Source organism: Lampetra planeri, chromosome 2, assembly GCF_965212315.1.
Source record: "Lampetra planeri chromosome 2, kcLamPlan1.2.h2, whole genome shotgun sequence".
Classification (NCBI taxonomy): domain Eukaryota; kingdom Metazoa; phylum Chordata; class Hyperoartia; order Petromyzontiformes; family Petromyzontidae; genus Lampetra; species Lampetra planeri.
Genome location: NC_136108.1, coordinates 36,220,760 through 36,241,418, shown reverse-complemented (window position 1 = coordinate 36,241,418; position 20,659 = coordinate 36,220,760). Strand labels below are relative to the sequence as shown.

At 47.1% G+C, this 20,659-nt stretch overlaps 1 protein-coding gene across 1 annotated transcript; it reads left to right on the top strand.

Moving 5' to 3' along the window:
* Positions 1 to 322: 322 nt before the first annotated feature.
* SDCBP (syndecan binding protein) lies at positions 323 to 20,544 on the top strand. Its single transcript, XM_078614724.1, has 10 exons — positions 323 to 410; positions 2,229 to 2,429; positions 6,596 to 6,679; positions 12,206 to 12,284; positions 14,028 to 14,146; positions 16,005 to 16,166; positions 16,819 to 16,994; positions 17,470 to 17,641; positions 18,467 to 18,558; positions 19,837 to 20,544. The coding sequence occupies exons 3-10, from the start codon at positions 6,629 to 6,631 to the stop codon at positions 19,889 to 19,891; spliced, it is 906 nt and encodes a 301-aa protein (XP_078470850.1). The 5' UTR covers positions 323 to 410; positions 2,229 to 2,429; positions 6,596 to 6,628; the 3' UTR covers positions 19,892 to 20,544.
* Positions 20,545 to 20,659: the final 115 nt, after the last annotated feature.

Here is a 20,659-nt window from a genome sequence, read left to right as displayed (position 1 = left end):
GCCACTCCGCTGAAGACAATTCACGAGAAGCGTGGTTCACGCCCACCCTGTGATTTAGCCGACCAATCAGCAAGTGATGTGGATATGAACCCCGCCTCCTCCCCGTAACTCCCTCCCTCCCACCCACGCGCCCCAGATACGTAGTTCCGCTTGGGGCGCGCGACGCGGGCGCGAGCTGTCTCGACCCCCACCCACCCTTCTCACTCCACCAGCCAATCCACATCGCCCCCGTCAACCCAACAGCCAATCAACAGGCGGAACTCGGCCACCGGTTTAAATTTCTCCACCCACCTCGTGGCGGCGCGTCAACGGCCGTCGCCTCCACCCCAGCGCGGCAAGATGGCTCTGGGTGGTTGTGCCCTGTCTCGGTGGAGGAGGTTCGTCGACTGATTGTATTTGTTGACGCCCGGGTAAGAAACATTGCGCCTGAAAGTAGTTTTCCAAGAATGACCCGCTGAGTTCGTTGGTGTAAAAAAGAAAGAAAGTTACAACGTAATAAGCATAACGTTGCAGACGCTGAGTAGCATTCAGGGAAAGAAACATTCAACTGACGCACGACTGGCCCCAGGTAACACAGGAATATAACCCCGCTCCAGCAGGGATATCTTACCACATGAACAAGAAAATGCATACCTGAAATGAAGTATGTCCATACAAGACAGCAGCTGTTGTCAACCGGCTTTTGAAAAAACCGTGCTGCATGGTTTCTCCCCTTTCATGCTGAATGAGTGCTGAAATGCCCAAAGCTGCAAACAGATTCCAAGGGGCAGAATAGAATATACACGAGGGTGACGACGATGCACTTCAGTTGCAGGGAAACGAGGCCACACGCTGTGTGTGCAACTCCGTATAACACATCTATAGACGAAGACGCGGTTCTCACCAACGTCATCCAATCGAACTTTGGCATTGGGGGAAACAAAGACGTCAAGGTCGATGTAGAGAATATCAACCACCTCATCGGATGAGCTGATGACGGTTATTATTTACAATCTGTAGAAATTAATTCCAGGGCCATGATTGAATAACTTTAGGCCGCAAGCTTGGGCTAAATATACATTTGAGCAAAACAGGTAATGCGCCACAAGTTTCTTTAACACGTATTTACGCGATCTGACCCAAAAAAAACCTTTACTATGGGTACCACAAGTTTGCTGAACAATTGAAGATGTCCTCCATATTTGGGTGAGAGCCCCTTGGAAGAAGAGGTGGGAGTAGCCACTCTTAACCCAATCTACTGGACATTAGTGCAACTGCTGGACATCTGTGCAAAAATATATTTAAAGCTCATCGGATTCCTCCAATATAAATCAATATTCTGACAAGCCACCTGCCGATCAGCTCACTGTCGCACACGTTTATACTGCTGATGATGAGTGGGCACATGACGGAATTCAGGACACGTTATCGTTTTAATGTGCCGCGCTGGGAGATCTGCAAGTCCAGCGTTTCAACAATACATGGCCTTTTTTACTGATTGGCCGTGTCGGGTGGTGGAGGGTTACGACACATTTATAAATAACGCGATCTAAACCCAAAAATCGTTGATTATGAATACATGGCCTCCAAAACAGATTTTGTTTCGTTTTCAACGTGAAATTGATCAAATTCATCAAATAGCACACACGTAAGAACACCCTCACCACCGCGTTCATGACTGCGTGTGTGCGGGCACGTCACGACAGAGCTTGTGTGGTGGAAAGACATGGAGAGGTGCATGCTCGAGTCAGGGGGGAACATCTCATTGGACGTGTTGACTTGGGAGTCGTGAACTTGGGCAGGGCACGTCATGGCTATCAGGGCAATGGACGAGACTGGCGACGTGGACAGCAGCATGCGCTAAAGACGGGTGTAGTAATTCTAGATTTGAAGCTTTCGTGACTGCGAGGATTCATACTCTTAGGTTTTTCGGTATAGTCACGTAGGTAAAAAATAATAATAGAAATAAAATATAATAATGTTTATTTTTTACCTACGTGACTTTACCGAAAAACCTAAGAGTACGGGTGTAGTAGTAGACGTATATCCACAATGACCAGCGTGGTGAAGTATGTTTAACAAATGAATAGCTGCCCACAAGTGCATTCCTGCAATCGCCATCTCCAAGACGTCAGCGGCACAATCACGAAGGCGCATGACCGTGCGTCAGCAGCAGTGGCAGAGGCAACCCAGAGTCAGGCAGAAGTCGGTGTTTCTACCCCCTGAGTGTGTGACGTGCCTCCTCCCAGGCCAATGGGAAAGACGAGCCTCGCCTCCGGAACTCTCTCGGCTTCCTCACTTCGTCTGCGAGCTCCTGTCCGCATCCGCTCCTTGCTTTGGACGCTGCGTCGTTACAAGCGGCCGCTGAACATCACCGACCTCCTGCCGCTGCCGTCCCGTCCCCCCCATTCTGCTCCAGTTTCGAGACACTTGCCAAGCGCGATTTGAAGGTGAGAGTGATTTCACCACGCACACGTGTTTTACTCCGTCTCGCCAAAGTGTTCACGCTTAGCCTGCTACGTCGCAGCTCTCCCCAAATGTCTCCCAAGATACGCGAGAGGGAGGAAGAGAAATGGCCCCAAAATGGCCAAGCCGTGGCGTTGTGTTTTTCGAGTGTGACCCTGCCTGACGAAGAGACTGGCTTCGTCCCAGATGTCTCGGTGTTTCAGTGTACGACGAGGGTTGTTTTGCCGGTTCTGCGATGACCGAGAAGCGGGCTTGGGGCTGGGACACGCAGCTAGAGAGGCTTGGTGATGGCCAGTGGTTCAAGAATGGTGACGGAGCGGCAGGCAAAGGATGGAATTAAGACCGCCCAATGGAGATGGAGTGATTAAATCAGCTCGGTTGTAGGTGCCAGGTGGATTATTACATGGTGGCATTTTTATTTAGCAGTGCATTGACCAGAGCTGATGATGATTTCAGTCAATAACTTTGAAAGATGTGGGTGATAATTCGTGTAATCAATGAGGAGCTGTTTGCCATGGGTATAGTGTGTCAAACCAATCACTGACGCCTTGTTATTTGGAGAGAAACAATTTGTCCGCTTGGCTTGATACGGGAGAGATATTAAAGTTCGCTACTGTGGTGTGACAAAGCGAACTTTCATCCACGGCGGGACGCGTGCATGTCAAACCGTTGACCTATTCCATAAATGACCCATATGTTGATAATTGGGTTTTTACCCTTTTATCTGGCAACAAAACTGACACCTTTTTTACGAGGAGTCATGTTTGCATAGACCACAATACCTGCAGTCAGATGACGCCTTTTGACGTCATCTGGTCCAACACCATGTGAGACTAGACTCTAAGGAAAGCTGTCTCAGGTGTGGACCAATCAACTTTAAGGACAGTGCACATTATCAGAGTTATGTTTTTTGTTTGCATTATGACTGCAGGTATTGTGGTCTATGCAAACATGACTCCTCGTAAAAAAGGTGTCAGTTTTGTTGCCAGATAAAAGGGTAAAAAACAATTCTCATATTTTTTACTGGCAAATGAGGTTCCAATTACCAATATGTTTTGAAACGATCGGTATTAACATTAAAACGGCACCCCCAGTATGTGCGACGAGCATGTGCTTGCTATGTGGACTGTGTCGGGTTTGCTCAATTGTGGAAATGCCCTCTCGGGTGGGCATGGCCAAATTCCCGGAGTTCACGCGCGACCTCGTCACGTCGGGGAAGCGAAGCAGAGTCGAGCCTGGATGGTGGCTGCATGGGTGACCACCGTGCCCGCTGGGTTGCCATGGGCGGCCTCGGAGCTGTGGGGTGCCAGGGTCAGCAGAGGACGGTGCAGCATCATCACCTGCCGCTGAGCTGCCCTATGGTGCCTCCACGGTTGTGTTTGATACCTTCTCCAACCACGGGCGTGTGAGCTGTGATGGGGGTTGTTTGGACCATTTTTACCCGTTGCTGAAGTTGATGGGTGGTCACCCAGGACGAGTTCAGATATCAATGGCCACTGATGTGCGCCGTGGTAAGGATACAAACTGGGGTCGTGGGTAGTGCACAACGATAACCACCGCAACACCGAACTATAACAAACTAGTTTGTATAATTGCACGATAATACAATCCTGTACAATGTAGATGTATTCAGACCAATTCGTGATGTCACGACGCTTGAACAACTGCACTCTAATATTAGCCCGGTCACATGATCACGTGAGTGGGTGACGAGACCCACGGCATCTGGGGTTGGCGTACACGCCCCATGATTTCACAACGCTTGACTCGACCTGACCATAGTGGAGTCTTTATTGCAAGTGGCGCAAGTTCCATGACCCTTGCGCCCACAATTGATGACAACGTTTATGGTACGTCTTTGGGTAAATGTGACAATTAGACAATGTTCTGCCAGTTAGATGCATGACCTTTATTTGTGACCATGTGAATAGTAATGATGATTTAAATTGGCTGTCACCTGGTTAAATGTCACCTGCAATATGGAACTCCTTTCACCCAATCAGCCAGACTGTTGACTCCCTGCCCCTATCATTTGTGGTCAGGTCGCTTCTGAAATATAAGTGAATACCTCAGTGGGCTTTGCCTGGTGGGATGGGGATGGTTTCATTTTATTTGTATGTGTTTGGGTGATTTGTTTACCTTTTTTGTACTTTCTGCTACGATCGTGTTGTTGTGCTGTTTGTTGTAACATTCTTAGCCACCCCGACTAGACCTCTGTGAAAAGGAGCTTTATCACTCCGCGGATTCCTCCTGCAGCAGTATAAATAAATATCCTGATGCTGAAGTCTAGGCACATGCCTCTCTTCTCTTCTGACAGTCATCGGGAAAAGAACATACTGTACAGGATACAATATGTAAATTTCATGCGTTACCTTTTACATGATGCACGTCACACTGTGTACAGTGTCTTGAGGTGCAATTATGTTAAGATGCTACATACATTCAAATTGTATTGAAAAAAAGTTCCAGCATACCAAATCTAAAAACTATATATTTTGTCTTATTGGTTGTCACCTGGTTCTCAAGAGTCCCTGACCGAAGCTTGCTAACAGGGCGATCCCTTCTGCATGTTGAGGCTACAGTGGGTTCTGATGCCATCGTTATTAAATATGCAGTCTATTTTAAATGGCCCCTTGGTGAAAATGCGGCATTGTGCTTCCTCTGAACTAATGGTGCATTATGTACAGATTATTTGCCTCGTGCCCTTCTGTTGCTCTTCGATAACAGCTACGGGGATCTTTTTTGCTTCCGATGCTGATCTGCATCACTATGTATACAATACTAATGCGTAGGTTTTTCACAGTTGCGCTGATTATACATGAGCATTCTGACGCATCTTTGGCTTGGAGCGCGCGTTCGGCGTCATGCCCAACGTTTCCCCCCGTGTGCTGGGAGCAGTTCCTCAACAAGTTCCTAGCACGTGGAGCGAAACGTCGGACATCACGCGGAACGACACGTGGCACAAACCTAAAACACTTCTGAGAACTATGTACACTCCTGCAATGACGTGGTCATGTGCTTCTTGCGACTAAGTCGGTGAGGTCAAGTATGAACATAGCCAAGGCAAATGAGCCAGTGGAATTTGTATTTAAAGTGGCTTATCGCTGATCTGAAGTATAGCCATTAAAACAACGCTGCTTTCATTTCCAGACTTCGCATGGTAACAGTTTAAATGGTGATGGTCATTGTGTCCCTCTGTCAAGCCACTACCGGAGAAGGCCTCCCCATGTTGCGTTGGTCGTGGAAGTTGTTTGGCCATACTTCCCGCGGGTCAACACGGGTTGGTGAAGGGTGGACTGGCTGAGAATGAACTCGCTGCTGATGTTAGCCATGGCCGGGAAGCTACGCTCAGGTCGCTAGACAGCGTGTGACCTACTGCGCTCGCCACTGCTCCAACCCAAGAAGACAATTACTGAGCAATGAATAGAAAAACTAATGAAGAGGCTCTCAACTCAGTCATATCCGTTCCTAGGCCAACGTTGCCAACACAAACACCTATAGGGACTTAGGTCTGCAGAGTGGCACTATTACAGTATTTGCATTGGGTATTTATATTCGTGTGTATTCATACACAAGCCCGCCAAAACAGCAAGGCACACCTTGCAAAGCTTACCATATGCGTCACTCCTGCTTGCTTTGTATCCCTGCCAAAGAATGTTCTTAGTAAAGACTTAGTCCACTGCATACATTAATCATGTGACGAAGCCGATGGCCCATCACCCGGAATGCGCGCGAGCTCGGAAGCTGAGCAGATTTGAGCCTAGATCGTGCTTTGGATGGATGACCGCCATGGTGCATAACAGGTGCTATAGGTTACTGGGCTTTCTGATGGCAGCAGAAGGTAGCGCAGTCAAAGCGATTTCCTGCTCCAACAAGCATTGAGCCAATGCTTGTCTCCTGTATACAACACTGAGCCAGTGCTGGACATTCCTCCTTCCTATGACAGGGATGAGTCTATCCATAGGAAAACCACTGTTCACTTCCCCAGAATGTGGTACTATTTTATCGACGCTGGACAGAGGGATGATGGGACTGAATCAACTCCCAGCCAGGATTTGAACTCGCGACCTTCCGATTGCGAGCCAACCGCTCTACCGCTGAGCCACCGGTGGTGATGTAGTGCAGTGATAATGCCGTATCTCGTGCGCAGGTCGTCTGCTCGTGGAGTTAAAAAGAAGCCAAAATGTCTCTCTACCCATCTCTGGAGGACATGAAGGTGGACAAGGTGATCCAGGTACGTTCCTCCACGTTCCACCAACGCTGGTCGCTGTCCCGTCTTCACACTTGCGGTTTAGCGGTGTTCTGTTCTCATGTAGGCGCACTTCATTCCATGAGACAGCTTTGGTGTGTTTTATGTAGACCCCCGACTCTTGCCAATGTTGGCATTTGAGAATAGGAAAAAAAAATTAAACAGGAAATTCCTTTCGTGAATCTTTACACGGGTTGAGCTGAGTCAAGGCAAACTTGACCTGTGTGTGGGTTTTGTGGGTACAGTACGATTTGAGGGAAAAGAAGCGTTCATAGAACACTGCATCGAAGAACGTTGCTTTATCCCTACAATGTGTTCCAACTAAATGCGTCACAATCAATCAGCCAGCCCTCGTCAGTGGGGGATAGTGACGTTAATTCTTGAATTGTATCACGAATGCTGTAGAGAACCCGACATATAAAAATAATCATAACTCGGTACAAAATAATAACAGACACCTCACTTGTTTATTTATTATTGGGTGTGGATTTTTTTTATTAAGTGCACAAATTAAACACACACCCACGGATTGAGCTTCTCGGAATGTTGTTTTGTTCGGAGCGACAACTCGATCCTAAGTGACGTCAGCACTTGACCACAAGTCGGGAACCAAATCAGACAAGGGGCCCTATCACGTGCTCCTGTTGCGTGCGTGATGTTGCCGTCACGAGGTCGCACTGTGACTCATGGGCGTGTTCCTCCGGTTTCCTGAGGAGCAGGTTTTACTGCTCGGAGTGCTGTGCGTGCGAACAAACGCGCGCACACACACACACTCACCGCACACACTCACCACACACTCACTGCACACACACACACCGTACGCACACCGCACACCACACACACCGCACACACACCGCACACCACACACACCGCACACACACACACCGCACACACACACCGCACACGCACACACCGCACACGCACACACCGCACACGCACACACCGCACACGCACACACCGCACACGCACACACCGCACACAAACACACACATCGCCCACACACACTGCACACAACGCACACTGCACACAACGCACACACCGCACACACAACACACACATCACGTGCTCTGCAGCGCCGTGCAAGGCAGCCACCGACTGCTGCCTCGATCTTTGCGCTTGTTTTGCACAGTGCTGCGGTGCATTTTCGGTTGGTGCGGCGCGAAGTTCACCGTTATGCCCGACGTTTCACTCCGCATCTTGCGACCTACTTGAGGGAATGGTTCGGTGCAAGAAACACTCAGTTGCTAAAGAAGCTCCCCAGCAGGTCGTCCTTTCGGTTTTCTCCGTGTGCTTTTCGGCACGATGTCCGACATTTCCGTTATAATTTCCTCGGAGCTTCAGAAAACAGTTCAGTTCGGGAACCATTTGGTTTCTGAAGAAGCTTGTCTGTGCGTGGAGCGAAACGTCGGACACTGTGCCGAACAGCAAGTGGCTTGAGCAGAATACGCATAGGAGAGATGAAACGGCCGCGGCTTTCCGCGACCGTGAACAGGGGCGGCCACCGCCATCAATATTTCAGGATGCCCCCCAACTTGAAGAGCAGACGCAGTGCACATTTGCGGCATTTGGCCCAGTTGTGCGAGACACGATGCATGTTAACACAATGGTCACGTGCACTGCTGTGTAAACACAAGCGGTGGCTTTGTGTACCCACAACAGTGCTCTGAACCAGCCTGAAGGCTTAATAACTCTGGGCGTAGTGCGCACACGTAGTAGACATTGTTCTCGCATTCAGAGCCTACACAGACACATCCTGCTCAGTCTAAATTATTAAAGTTCCCTCTGAGTAGCGGCGGCGTTCCCTGAAGTCATCCCGTGGTACCGCTTGCATCGAATCCATCGTTCACCACGTTTGGTGGATGTAATTCAACTATTGTCTTTCGATTTAAAGCTTTCGTGACTGCAGGGATTCATCTTCTTGGTTCTTTCGGTAAAGTCACGTAGAAGGGAAGTAATAAAATAATAAAAATAAAACATAATAAAACAATTCTCACGACGTTTCGGCCACAACGCAAGCAGCCATCCTCAGGCGAAGAATGAAACACCCCAAGCTTGGAGCGTATATTTAAGCTGGGTTAGAGGGGGGGGAGGTGGGAAGAAGAGCGCCTAAACAAAATAATTTGCATATCAAGAGGAATTCAGCATATGGAAAATGCGTAGGAGGTGGGCGGGGGGGGTTCCAAATCAATACTATGCCCGTGCATTATGCAGGATTAGCAGCATCAAAGGGGGGGGGAAGTGGGGGAGCATTAACAAAGGAAAGGAATGTTAATAGTATGTAGCTGTAGTTACTAAACAACCACGTAAAAAACTACAGTATAAACTGCATGACAAACTAAAGTATAAACTACATAGCATCATCAGTAAACTTACTATACTCTACAATAAGCTGAGTTACTAACAGTAAGTAATACATGAAAAATTCTACGTTGTAAAAAATTATATAATATGCTTCCATCTAAACTTTATTCTCTTACATCACACGCGTCTATACCATACTATATACTTCCATAGGCAAAACCAACATTAAATTACATACTGTATTGCTATAAACCACCCTATACCTTATACATTTTTAATATAACACTATGTATTATTCTACCCACCCTAATGTGTATCAAAATGGTTTATTACGTCCTTCCAGTGATTGCTAAGCCAGAATCCATCTTCTCGGTTAAAATTGTCTCTGTGTTTGTAAATGTGGATCGCCTCATGTACGAATCTCTCATGATAGCCAGATGGCTTGCAGAGAACCTCTGTCTTGGAGAAGTCAATGTCATGTGAGCCCACTGAGTTGTAACAGTGATCTGCCACGGCTGAGGTGTTTGTCCTACAGTGTTTCAGGTCAGCTTTATGTTCACGGATGCGGTCCGAGACATGTCGTTTGGTTTCCCCAATGTAACTGCTACCACAGAGGCAACTTAGTTTGTAGACACCAGGGTACTGTATGTCTGGAACCACATCTTTTACAGACGGTACCAGATCACGGATTTTATGTACTGTGTTGAATCGGACCTGGATCTTGTGTTTAATCAGGATTTTGGAGATTGTGTAGTCGGAGTAACCATTAGATTGTGTAGTCGGAGTAACCATTAGCCTTAAGAGCTTGGCTAATGGTTACTCCGACTACACAATCCGCAAAGCCATCACTCCAACCACCAAGAAGGATCCTGTTGAGGAGCCTTTCAAGACCATCACCTTACCCTACATTGCTGGGGTCACAAAAAAGATCTCCAAAATCCTGATTAAACACAAGATCCAGGTCCGATTCAACACAGTACATAAAATCCGTGATCTGGTACCGTCTGTAAAAGATGTGGTTCCAGACATACAGTACCCTGGTGTCTACAAACTAAGTTGCCTCTGTGGTAGCAGTTACATTGGGGAAACCAAACGACATGTCTCGGACCGCATCCGTGAACATAAAGCTGACCTGAAACACTGTAGGACAAACACCTCAGCCGTGGCAGATCACTGTTACAACTCAGTGGGCTCACATGACATTGACTTCTCCAAGACAGAGGTTCTCTGCAAGCCATCTGGCTATCATGAGAGATTCGTACATGAGGCGATCCACATTTACAAACACAGAGACAATTTTAACCGAGAAGATGGATTCTGGCTTAGCAATCACTGGAAGGACGTAATAAACCATTTTGATACACATTAGGGTGGGTAGAATAATACATAGTGTTATATTAAAAATGTATAAGGTATAGGGTGGTTTATAGCAATACAGTATGTAATTTAATGTTGGTTTTGCCTATGGAAGTATATAGTACGGTATAGACGCGTGTGATGTAAGAGAATAAAGTTTAGATGGAAGCATATTATATAATTTTTTACAACGTAGAATTTTTCATGTATTACTTACTGTTAGTAACTCAGCTTATTGTAGAGTATAGTAAGTTTACTGATGATGCTATGTAGTTTATACTTTAGTTTGTCATGCAGTTTATACTGTAGTTTTTTACGTGGTTGTTTAGTAACTACAGCTACATACTATTAACATTCCTTTCCTTTGTTAATGCTCCCCCACTTCCCCCCCCCCTTTGATGCTGCTAATCCTGCATAATGCACGGGCATAGTATTGATTTGGAACCCCCCCCGCCCACCTCCTACGCATTTTCCATATGCTGAATTCCTCTTGATATGCAAATTATTTTGTTTAGGCGCTCTTCTTCCCACCTCCCCCCCCTCTAACCCAGCTTAAATATACGCTCCAAGCTTGGGGTGTTTCATTCTTCGCCTGAGGATGGCTGCTTGCGTTGTGGCCGAAACGTCGTGAGAATTGTTTTATTATGTTTTATTTTTATTATTTTATTACTTCCCTTCTACGTGACTTTACCGAAAGAACCAAGAAGATCAACTATTGTCATCATATGCTGTTATGATGGCACGAGATTTTCCTGTACTGATAATAGGTTCACGTTGAAAAAAATTAAATGATATTTTGAAAACAATTTAAACAATGGTTGGTCATGTTGCTCGGATTGCTAAATTGACCCTGCTGAGATCCTGGTCTCAAATCTAAGCAGCCACGTGTCATTAAGTCAGATGTCAACTGCAGTGAATTGACGGTGTCAGCCTGCACAGTTAATAGAATAGATGAATGTGAGCTCTATGAATTAAAGATATCGGTTTGGCTATGATGCAATGAACATTAATCTGTCACTGGGGTATGCAGGAAAGTTCTGCACAAACCAGAGGTCACTTGAAGGGGTCTCAGAAGTAGTTCTGTGATATCTGCTTCTGAGAGCCATTCTCTAACTTCGTCGAATGACATGACACCCACAGAACTATCAAGATAAAATTGGAGTCAAAAACACAGATTTACAAGAGGCCACATGATTCTACAACATGATGACCCCCAGAGTGCTGAGCAGCATGTGAGTGCTGGGAGCTGCCAAATGGTGCATGGCTAGGTTAAAGATTAACCAGGACTCTACCGAATGTAACCAGTCACTTCTGAAGCTGGCAATGCATCACCCTATTCTGGGGGCCAGCCCCCTGGATTGGGGTTGGTGTGTAACGAACTTTCCCGTATTGTGCACACAAGACAAGAAGCTCATTGCCAGGACGACAGCCGGTCACGGGTTGCGTGTGTTATCGAGGCTCTGCGTGCGTTATCGAGACTCTGCGTGCGTGTGTGCATGTGTGCGTGTGAGCATGTGTGCATGTGTGCGTGGATAGCGGTAGTGTAATGGTTAGCGTGCTTCGCTACGAACCCAGCAACCCGAGTTTGATTCCTGCTCACGGTCAACACCAGTGATGATTATCTGAACTGGTCTTGGGCTTACCCTAGGTTGTCCCAGCTGCAAATGAGTACCTAGTGCGGTGTGTAAACGTTTCCACTCGGAAGACAAAGGCAGTCGGGCTTGATGCTGGCAACCCACCCCCTTGTATGCCGTGCCGGGCTTCATAGATGCTCACTAACAGACCTTGCCCCAGCAGTCTGTTAAAGCTATACGGGGGATCTTTGTTTTTGTGTGCGTGTATGCGTGCGTGCAGGCTCAGACTCAGCTGGCAGAGCAGCAGGGCTACATTGGGGCGGTGGCCATCGCCGCGTCAACGGACCCCATGGCCAGCGGTACGAAACGCTCGGGCAGCTTCCCTCTCGCGGTCACCACCACTCCAAACTCCGTCCAACACGCAGCGCGCTGCCGCTTTTCCTCTGCCGCGCCGAGGCCGTCCTGAGCACGGCTCGGGAGGTGCCCGGGTTGTTGTTCCACAACAGGAAACTGAGCCGTGCCGCCGACCTTACACGCAACTCGCGTGTGACATCGGCGTCTGCTTATGCAACAATTGACAAAAAATATATCAATCCTGCCCCTGGACCTGCTTGACCCCGAGCCAATTCCACATCTTGTGAGACGCGAGAGTATCACGGTTTGGGTCCCTTGCTGGCTCGGCACAGATGTGGCAGTGGAAAAGGAGTAGTCTAGTAAATTGCATGAATTGGCTAAAATCAGTGGCTCATGGCTCGATTTTGCAGATTTCAGTTTTATGAATTGTGTGAGATGGTGATGGCTTCATCCAGCAGTGTATTGATAAAGTCTGATGATGATTGTCATGAATATCACACTGATATTTACAAATACAGTTTTAAACAACGAGCTTGTTGTAGGGACAGTCATAACCACAGCCACGGACCCAACCACCACCACAAGCAAATGCTAAACCATAACTACAGTCCCAACAACATCCACCCACATTTGTGCACCCTTGAAATGCGATGACAGTTAAAAAACAACATCTTCCAATCACAAGCCCAGTCTGTAACAGTATGCTTGTGCAAACTCTAACCTTACCTTAAATGTATTTGTATAACTTAGCCTCCCAGAATGCTGCAGAAAAACAAGGGGACCATGTGATGTCATTTACGCCGAAATTTTAAATCCAGTTGTTGCAACACGCGCTCACTCTGACCCTGTGGGATGGAACGCAATGCTGTGCACTGATGTAATTGGCGTTGACCTTGTTTTGCGTTACAGAGGCAGCCTCGCCATGCAATTTCCTGTCTGCAAATGTGTTCTCTTAGTTTGTTTCATTTTCTCATTGTTTTGCTCGTGAATGTGTAGTCGGTGCCGAGGTAGGGATGGCGCAGGATGGTTGTCGCTGCCTGTGGTTTCTGTTTTCTAGGCAGTGCTGCTGAGGTTCATTTGACAGGCAGGCGACTGCACATGTTGACTCTATAGAGCTGCTCATGGCACCTATATTGAGTCTCATTAATTGCATATTTTTCAACAGAGTCTAGGGAACCGGTTTCATAATATGTTCATACCCTTAAGGCACTGGTAATTTTTCACATTCATCATTGGTGCCCTAATACACACAACAGCCTCTACACCTCCAACACCTATTAGCGGATGGTTAATGCTCGAGTGAGAGCGTGGCCTAGGCTTACCGAATGGCTAAAGTTGACAAAATTGTACCAGTCGGGTCAAGTCGCGAATCGCCGACCTTCTCCAAGGCGCCTGGCCAGTGTGTAGAAGTCGGTGTAAACACCCTCTGGCGGGGCTCTGTAGAACTCACTCGAGTGGGGAGACACTTCTGCCAGCAGTTTTGTGAGCAGAGCGATTTATTAACCCTTTGAGCACTTCCATCTATCTCAAGGCACTGAAAGGGACGTCAGTGATGCTGATTTTGTGAATGTGGTTTCGGGTGCTCGGGAATACTAGGCTAATGTTTGCCCGTTTGCGTTCGTGTGTGCGTGCGTGCCTGTGCGCGTGCATGCCTGTGCGCGTGCATGCCTGTGCGTGCCTGTGTGCGTGTGTGTACCTGCGTGCCTGTGTGCGTGTGTGTGTACCTGCGTGCCTGTGTGCGTGTGCAGGTGCCCTGTACCCGACGCCAAGCCTCTACCCCGAGCTGCGCGAGTACATGGGCCTCAGCCTCTCTGACGAGGAGATCCGCCTCAACATGCCCATGGTGGCGGCCTCAGCTTCCTCCGGGGTATGTTGGCCAATGATAGCTTTTCACATGCATCCATTTCCCTTGTTTACTTCCTCTCTAACTATATCCAACTACATGGTTATCATCGCTAATAGAATACTTTCAAGAATAACGCAAGTCATAAAGGATTTCAGTATCCGTGCATGTGCATTATTTTTCTTCCTTAGATTTTTGTTATGGCTCTCTGTGAATATGAGTGCATCTAATAACACAATTGGAGGTTATAAAATATATTAAATATCATTAGACTAAAAATAATACGTGATAAATATTGGTTTGCGTGCAATGGCAGTGGTGTACAAGGCCCCTGCAGGACCTTTGCTGAAAACCATAACAATAGTTGACAGCCTTATTTAAATTCTTTGCTAGATGCAAGCTTCCCTGGGCCATATCGGTCATGGGGATTGTTTGGCCATCTTTGACCACGCTGCTCAGTGGGGGTTGGTGAAGAGGGGGGGGGAGTCCCAGGAACTGAAATGTGTGAGACAAGTGGTTGTTTCAAACTATGGCTCTACTTCAGATTCGAGGTTGGGATTGTAGCTTATTATATTTAAAGACCGTGTACATCCTTAAAGATGTTTACTGTTGAGTGTCACTCATGGTGTAAGTGCAAACAAGTTCCTCCTGTTGTCGTGGATTGCTTGCGCCACTGTTAGAGGGATGAGCGCAGGTGAGAGACCCTGGTCTGCGGTGACTAACTGTGGTGCGTAAGTCAGCAGTTGTTCCCTGTGGCTGTACAGGAGAACACGTGGCCACAGCCAAACAAGGTCGATTACTGCTGCCTTCTTATGCACACTCATCGGGTACTAGAGGGAGTGGAATATTTTTAATCTACCAACCACACCATTTGTCATTTTAGCAGGCTTAGTCACCTTTAAAGGTGAGCCCTAAATATGAATTCCGGTGTGAGTGGATATCGCTGAGGTGTGTGGTAATGTGTTGTTGCCCGCCCAAGCTACTTGAAAGTCCTACTCAGCCCCCAGCAAGACGCATCCGCAATGCCGAGTGACGACTAGGGCGGTCTCATACCCCTTGGTTCACGCAGCCTGGCAGCGTGCTGTACAAAGTGTAATCCCCCGTCAACGTGTTGGACTTGGTGGACGACAAAAGCGTTTTGACGGCGACCCTCTGCAGACGGCGGCGGCACATTGAGCTCTGTATCAGCCGAGAGCAATGCCATCCTGGTAACTTATTGGAGCTGAATAATATTTTCCCGGTGGTGCTCGATAAAGTTTTTTCCAGTGTCGTGGATCCTGCCGTGTTGATCGTTATCTCGGTTTTGCACGGGATGTAAACTGTCGATAGTTTCATGACGTCATGGTGTTGTTGTGATCGAGATGGCCGAGTTTTTGTTGAACACAATTGCTGAGCACGGTGCCCAAAGGCCCAAAATGTCAAACGGCCAGCAACAAACAGCCCTGTCAAGATTGTAAAATATGAGAGTTAACGCGTTTCTTGAATTGAGCAAGGTTGCAATTGTTTGCGAAGAGATGATGGGAGGGCATTTCAAAGCCATGCAGTGTGAGAGAAGAAGCAGAAGGAAAAGTGGTTTGAAAAGTGGTGACTGGGTGAGTGGTTGAGCGGTGGTTGAACACAGTGTGGATCAGACAAAACAGCATGGTAGACCAGGTCCTCAACATGGGCGGAGGACTGACTAAGTGGATTTCACAGGAATGGTAACCCATGGTAGTGGTGACAGAGTGATAAGGAGGTGATTGACCGCCGGTAAGCGAGTGGCAACGAGTGCCCGAGCAGCAATCGCCCCGAATGCTTCACATTGCGCCGTGTAAGGTGGCTGCCGTGGGTCACGACGCCGCCGGCGCGCGTAGAGATGCTGACCGGGCGGGTTGTCCCGTAGGCCCTGGTGGCTCGGCCGTCCGGCTCCAGCATGGCCTTGGGGCCCGTGACGGGCTCCGACGTGGGCGTGCGGCGCGCCGAGGTGAAGCAGGGCGTCCGCGAGGTCATCCTGTGCAAAGACCAGGACGGGAAGCTAGGCCTGCGCCTCAAGGCCGTTGACAAGGTAAGGTGAAGGGGGGGGGGGGGTACGCTCACTTCTCCGCGTGTTGCGCGGCCATCGTGCCGAGCAACACGTGCTACGACCCAAAGCCTCACTGGAAAGCTGCAAAGGGGTCAGTTGGTAGCACACACATTTACTGCAATAGAGGTAAAATCTATTTCTATCTGGTGATGAAACTCAGAAAGTAGAGACCAATCCAGAGGATGCATGCTTGAAAAAATGCCGTTGGAAAACATTTGTGCATAACCTCATGAGGTGACGGGACATAAATATGATTTGATATTCACGCATTTTTTAACAGTGATGTGTGGTTCGTGATTAAATCATGAGACCACATCATGGTTAAAACCCTGGCAATGCGCCTGTGTACTTGGGCACAACTTCGATGTTAGGTGAATTGAAGGATGAGCAAGTTGCAAAACCTGCGTCGGTGGTCACATTCTTACGAGACCTTGTGTCGTGCTTTATTACACACAAGTTCCGCTCCACGAGTACGTATATGACGACGTAAACACGCCCGTTTCCGCACCGCGGTCTCGTCCAGATGCTTGACAAACCCACATCGTGATTGCGCCGACTTTAACGAAGAGGAATCGGCCGCTGGCGCCACAGTTGACTGTTTTTTTCCGATGGCTGCGCCGCACCGCTCGCGCAGGGCATCTTTGTGCAGCTGGTGCAGGGGGGCTCGCCGGCCTCATTGGCCGGGCTTCGCTTCGGCGACCAGGTGCTGCAGATCAACGGCGAGAACTGCGCCGCGTGGGACACGGACAAGGCACACAAAGTGCTGAAGAAGGCGGCGCCGGAAAGGATCGTGATGGCCGTGCGTGACAGGTGAGTCGGCTGGCGCCTGGTGACATTCCGTTTTCTATTTGAGGTAGGGCGGTTGGCAAGGGCCCTGGTGCATGGAGTTAAATGTCCTCCCACCTCATCCTATCCAGTTTCTCTCAACCCTCTTAATCTCTCGGCACCTGGGCGCCTCCGGCCGTGAGCCACAGTGCAGTTGCACTGCCTGCTGCTCGATAGCTATAGGGCATTCACAATAATAATGTCAATTGAACGGTATCGAAACTAACAGTTTGCTTGCTTAATGCTGCTGAATATTTTTACTTCTAGAAAGCCAATAGGCAGACACTGAAAGGATTTCTCGGTTCATGTCGTCGATAAGTGAAATACTGCTGCATAATACTGCTCTTGAAAGCCAGTAGGCCAGGCTGACGGCCGAACAAATATTTGACGTTTTAATTGTAGGCGCACAATAGAGTTCTACTTGTCTGTGTCGTTGATGTGCCGCGTTTCTTCCCGTCAGGCCGTTTGAGCGCACCATCACCATGCACAAGGACAGCCTGGGCTACGTGGGCTTCGTGTTCAAAAACGGCCGCATCGTGTCCATCACCAAGGATAGCTCGGCCGCGCGCAATGGCCTGCTCACGGAGCACAATGTGTGCGAGCTCAACGGGCAGAACGTCGTGGGCCTCAAGGTGAGGCATGCCCGCTGTGGGTGCACACGTGGGTTTGCGGGATCTGATCAAGGAGAGGTCGGCAAGATTTTGAGTGGGGATTGGGACGAGCAGATGTGGTGGTCGTGGTGTCGAGGGTTTTTGGGAATTCAGTAGTAACCACTAATGAAGGACACCAGCTGCTTGTTGATACTCCAAAGTAGAGTCGGGGCCATTAATCAATGAAGTCGATCAACCGATTCAATTTGTCATTGACTACTTTTTATGGTCGATTACTCGGACGCCTTTAAAAATGGTGGCCGCCCCACATCGTGTCTCCCGAAGGTGGGAAACCCCCTACAATCCGTATCCTTTGTGATGCGGTCGACAATGCCGATGTCACAAAAAAAATCCATCCATCACCTCCCGTCCAGTAGCACACGTGGAAACAGGCGAGACTTTTCTTCTAACAATTTCCATGTTATCCGATTTAGTCGAGTAAAATTTTACCGATAATTGGTAGTCATCGATTATTTCAATATTCAGATATCTCCAATCTAGTCCATAGTAAACCCATGTTAACACTACGGAAACATCCATACTTTAAAACCGCAACTCCACCTCTAATCAAGGTCCAGAATCTTGACGGCTTGAGCATATCATGCTGGAAAGCTTTGGTCCTGAAGATCCATTAGCTTGTGGATGAGTGTTATTTAATTTTCACATCATCCAACCTTAATTCATGATGTTTTTACCTGTGAAGGTATGTATTTTAGCAGTGTCGATAGCAGGACTGCAGAAAAAAACTCCACTAATTTCAAACGCAGGAAGCTGAGTACACATTTCATTGTTTTCTCTTTCTTTCAGGACTCGCAAGTCAGCGAAATTCTGACAGCTTCTGGCTCAACCATCACCCTGACCATCATGCCCTCCTTCATCTATGACCACATCATCAAAAGGTGATTCATGGCAAGGCTCAGCATATGTAGTTTTAAGTTTATTTTGTTAAACCAGGTGAGAACTCAAGAGACCAGGATAGTGACATTTGCAAGTGACCTTGGGGCTTTAGTTTGCAATGTATAGTCCCAATTGAGTAATTTAAGAGTAATTTTTATTTTGGCGAATCTAGACCCTAACACACAATGGCCTACTTTTGGAAATTATATCAGGGGATCCAAGGTTTTTTGGGTTAGATTCTGTTTACGTGACAAACCTTACTAATTTGTGTTGTGGGGTGGTGGCGGGTTTAACGACACATTTATATATTTACGATATCTAACCCAAAAATTAACTATTATGGATGATATTGGACGCGAAAGCCTACGTGTTCAGCTGATATCTTTTATTTATTTTATACCTACGTGACTTTACCGAAAGAACCAGAGTATGATGTCAGGGGATCTTTTAACGTCCACTGAAGTAGACGGCGTGTAATGTTTTCACGGTTACTACACAGAGTTGTCATCAGGGTGGCCACTTGATTTGAACCGTGAACCTCTGCAATAAAACCTGAACGTGTGGCCACGTCACCGTCCCCACTGTAACACGTCACACATGTGCACATATCTTAATGCAAAATTTAGTGCTTTGCTTAATGCTGCGTGGGAGTAGGACACCTTAAAGGAAGACGCAAAACCAAAAACCAAGCGTCTCTAATTATGCAGAAACCTATCCAGACTGTGTCACAGGCTGTCTGACAAGCTTACAGATTTATTCATGGCAACCAAGATGTAAACATCGCAGTCAGATGCTTTATTTAAGTTGTGTGCCATTTATTCAATTTGATCGTCAAGATGGATCGCCAAGAAGGCCGAGCAGTAGCGCATGTCTCTTGTTGCAAATTTTCAGATCAAGACCCATGGCCGCCCTGGTTAATACCGCCGGGTGTATTAATCGTGCAAAAACACACTGTCCACCTCACAATGGACATTAAAGGTCTACGTGCTTTATTTTAAAAAGAGTAAGCCGCATGTGCCATCGTCATGGGTCAAATTTACCAAATTTAAAAAATCTGCAAATTACTCAGTTGGAAATATCACCCTCTAATGTTAAACAAACTTATGACCTTTCTGAAAGTCTTGAAACTGATGAAGCTTTTCTGGGTAAATAAGAAATGTTACAATGATAAAGATTATTTCAAGTCGATAGTTGTGGCTGTAATAAAAAAAAGTTATTTTGGGCTGGCAGTGTCCGTGCTATTGGGCATCACTCACACGTGGCGTTTCCATGTCCTGTAGGATGGCTTCCAGCGTTCTCAAGAACCAGATGGATCATTCCATCCCAGAAGTGTGAAACTGGGAGTCGTTTCCAGGAAGAAGAAGAAACGCCTCATTTGACTTTGAACTTTGCATCCACCATTTACTAATTTCTCGGCCGTATGCATGTGAACATGCCAATTGTCGTGCTATATAACATAACCTATTAACAGGCTAGCTATTCATTCCTACCCTATTTAGTGTTAATTTTATTCTTTGTATTTAGTCCGTTTGTTTAAATAGTATTATTTGATTTTCAACGCTCAATTAAAAATATCCTAATGTAATCTAGCACCAAATACATGTTTTCCTTGCCTGACACTTCTTGTTCAAAGGCTAAATTAAACTTGTTAATTTTCATGTTTTTTTTGCAGTTTTGTTGAAAGTTAAACATTGCCTGTTGCTTATACTGTATTGTAATTCGCTTATTGCATAACTAGCAAGACTATCCATAGGGATTTCTACTGCAGGAAGACATGACCTGTGCATTCCAACTTTGGTTTATTTTATACAACTTATGATGAAAAATTTGCATGAGAAAATGAACGTCGGCTTATGCCAGAGGCAATCAAAAGGTAGAATGGCTTGGTGGTGTTTACAGTTTCAGGAATGCTTGTATTTTGCATCGCCGGTCAGTGTGAAATAAACTTACACATTTAATAAAAGTTGTTTTGACCTGCTCGAAAGAAACTCCCATTAGACCGAGTTTATTGGAGAACAAACAATACTTGAGCGGAAAACATCAGATCACACACAGGCAGCTTCGTTTTTAAACTTCTGAATTGCATTATACAGCATAGTACTC

Excerpts from the sequence above, each read along its gene's own strand:
- SDCBP (XM_078614724.1), top strand. The coding sequence starts at position 6,629 with ATGTCTCTCTACCCATCTCTGGAGGACATGAAGGTGGACAAGGTGATC. Across the intron at positions 6,680-12,205 it reads AGGTGGACAAGGTGATCCAG|GCTCAGACTCAGCTGGCAGA; the intron begins GTACGTTCCTCC and ends GCGTGCGTGCAG. Across the intron at positions 18,559-19,836 it reads TATGACCACATCATCAAAAG|GATGGCTTCCAGCGTTCTCA; the intron begins GTGATTCATGGC and ends CATGTCCTGTAG.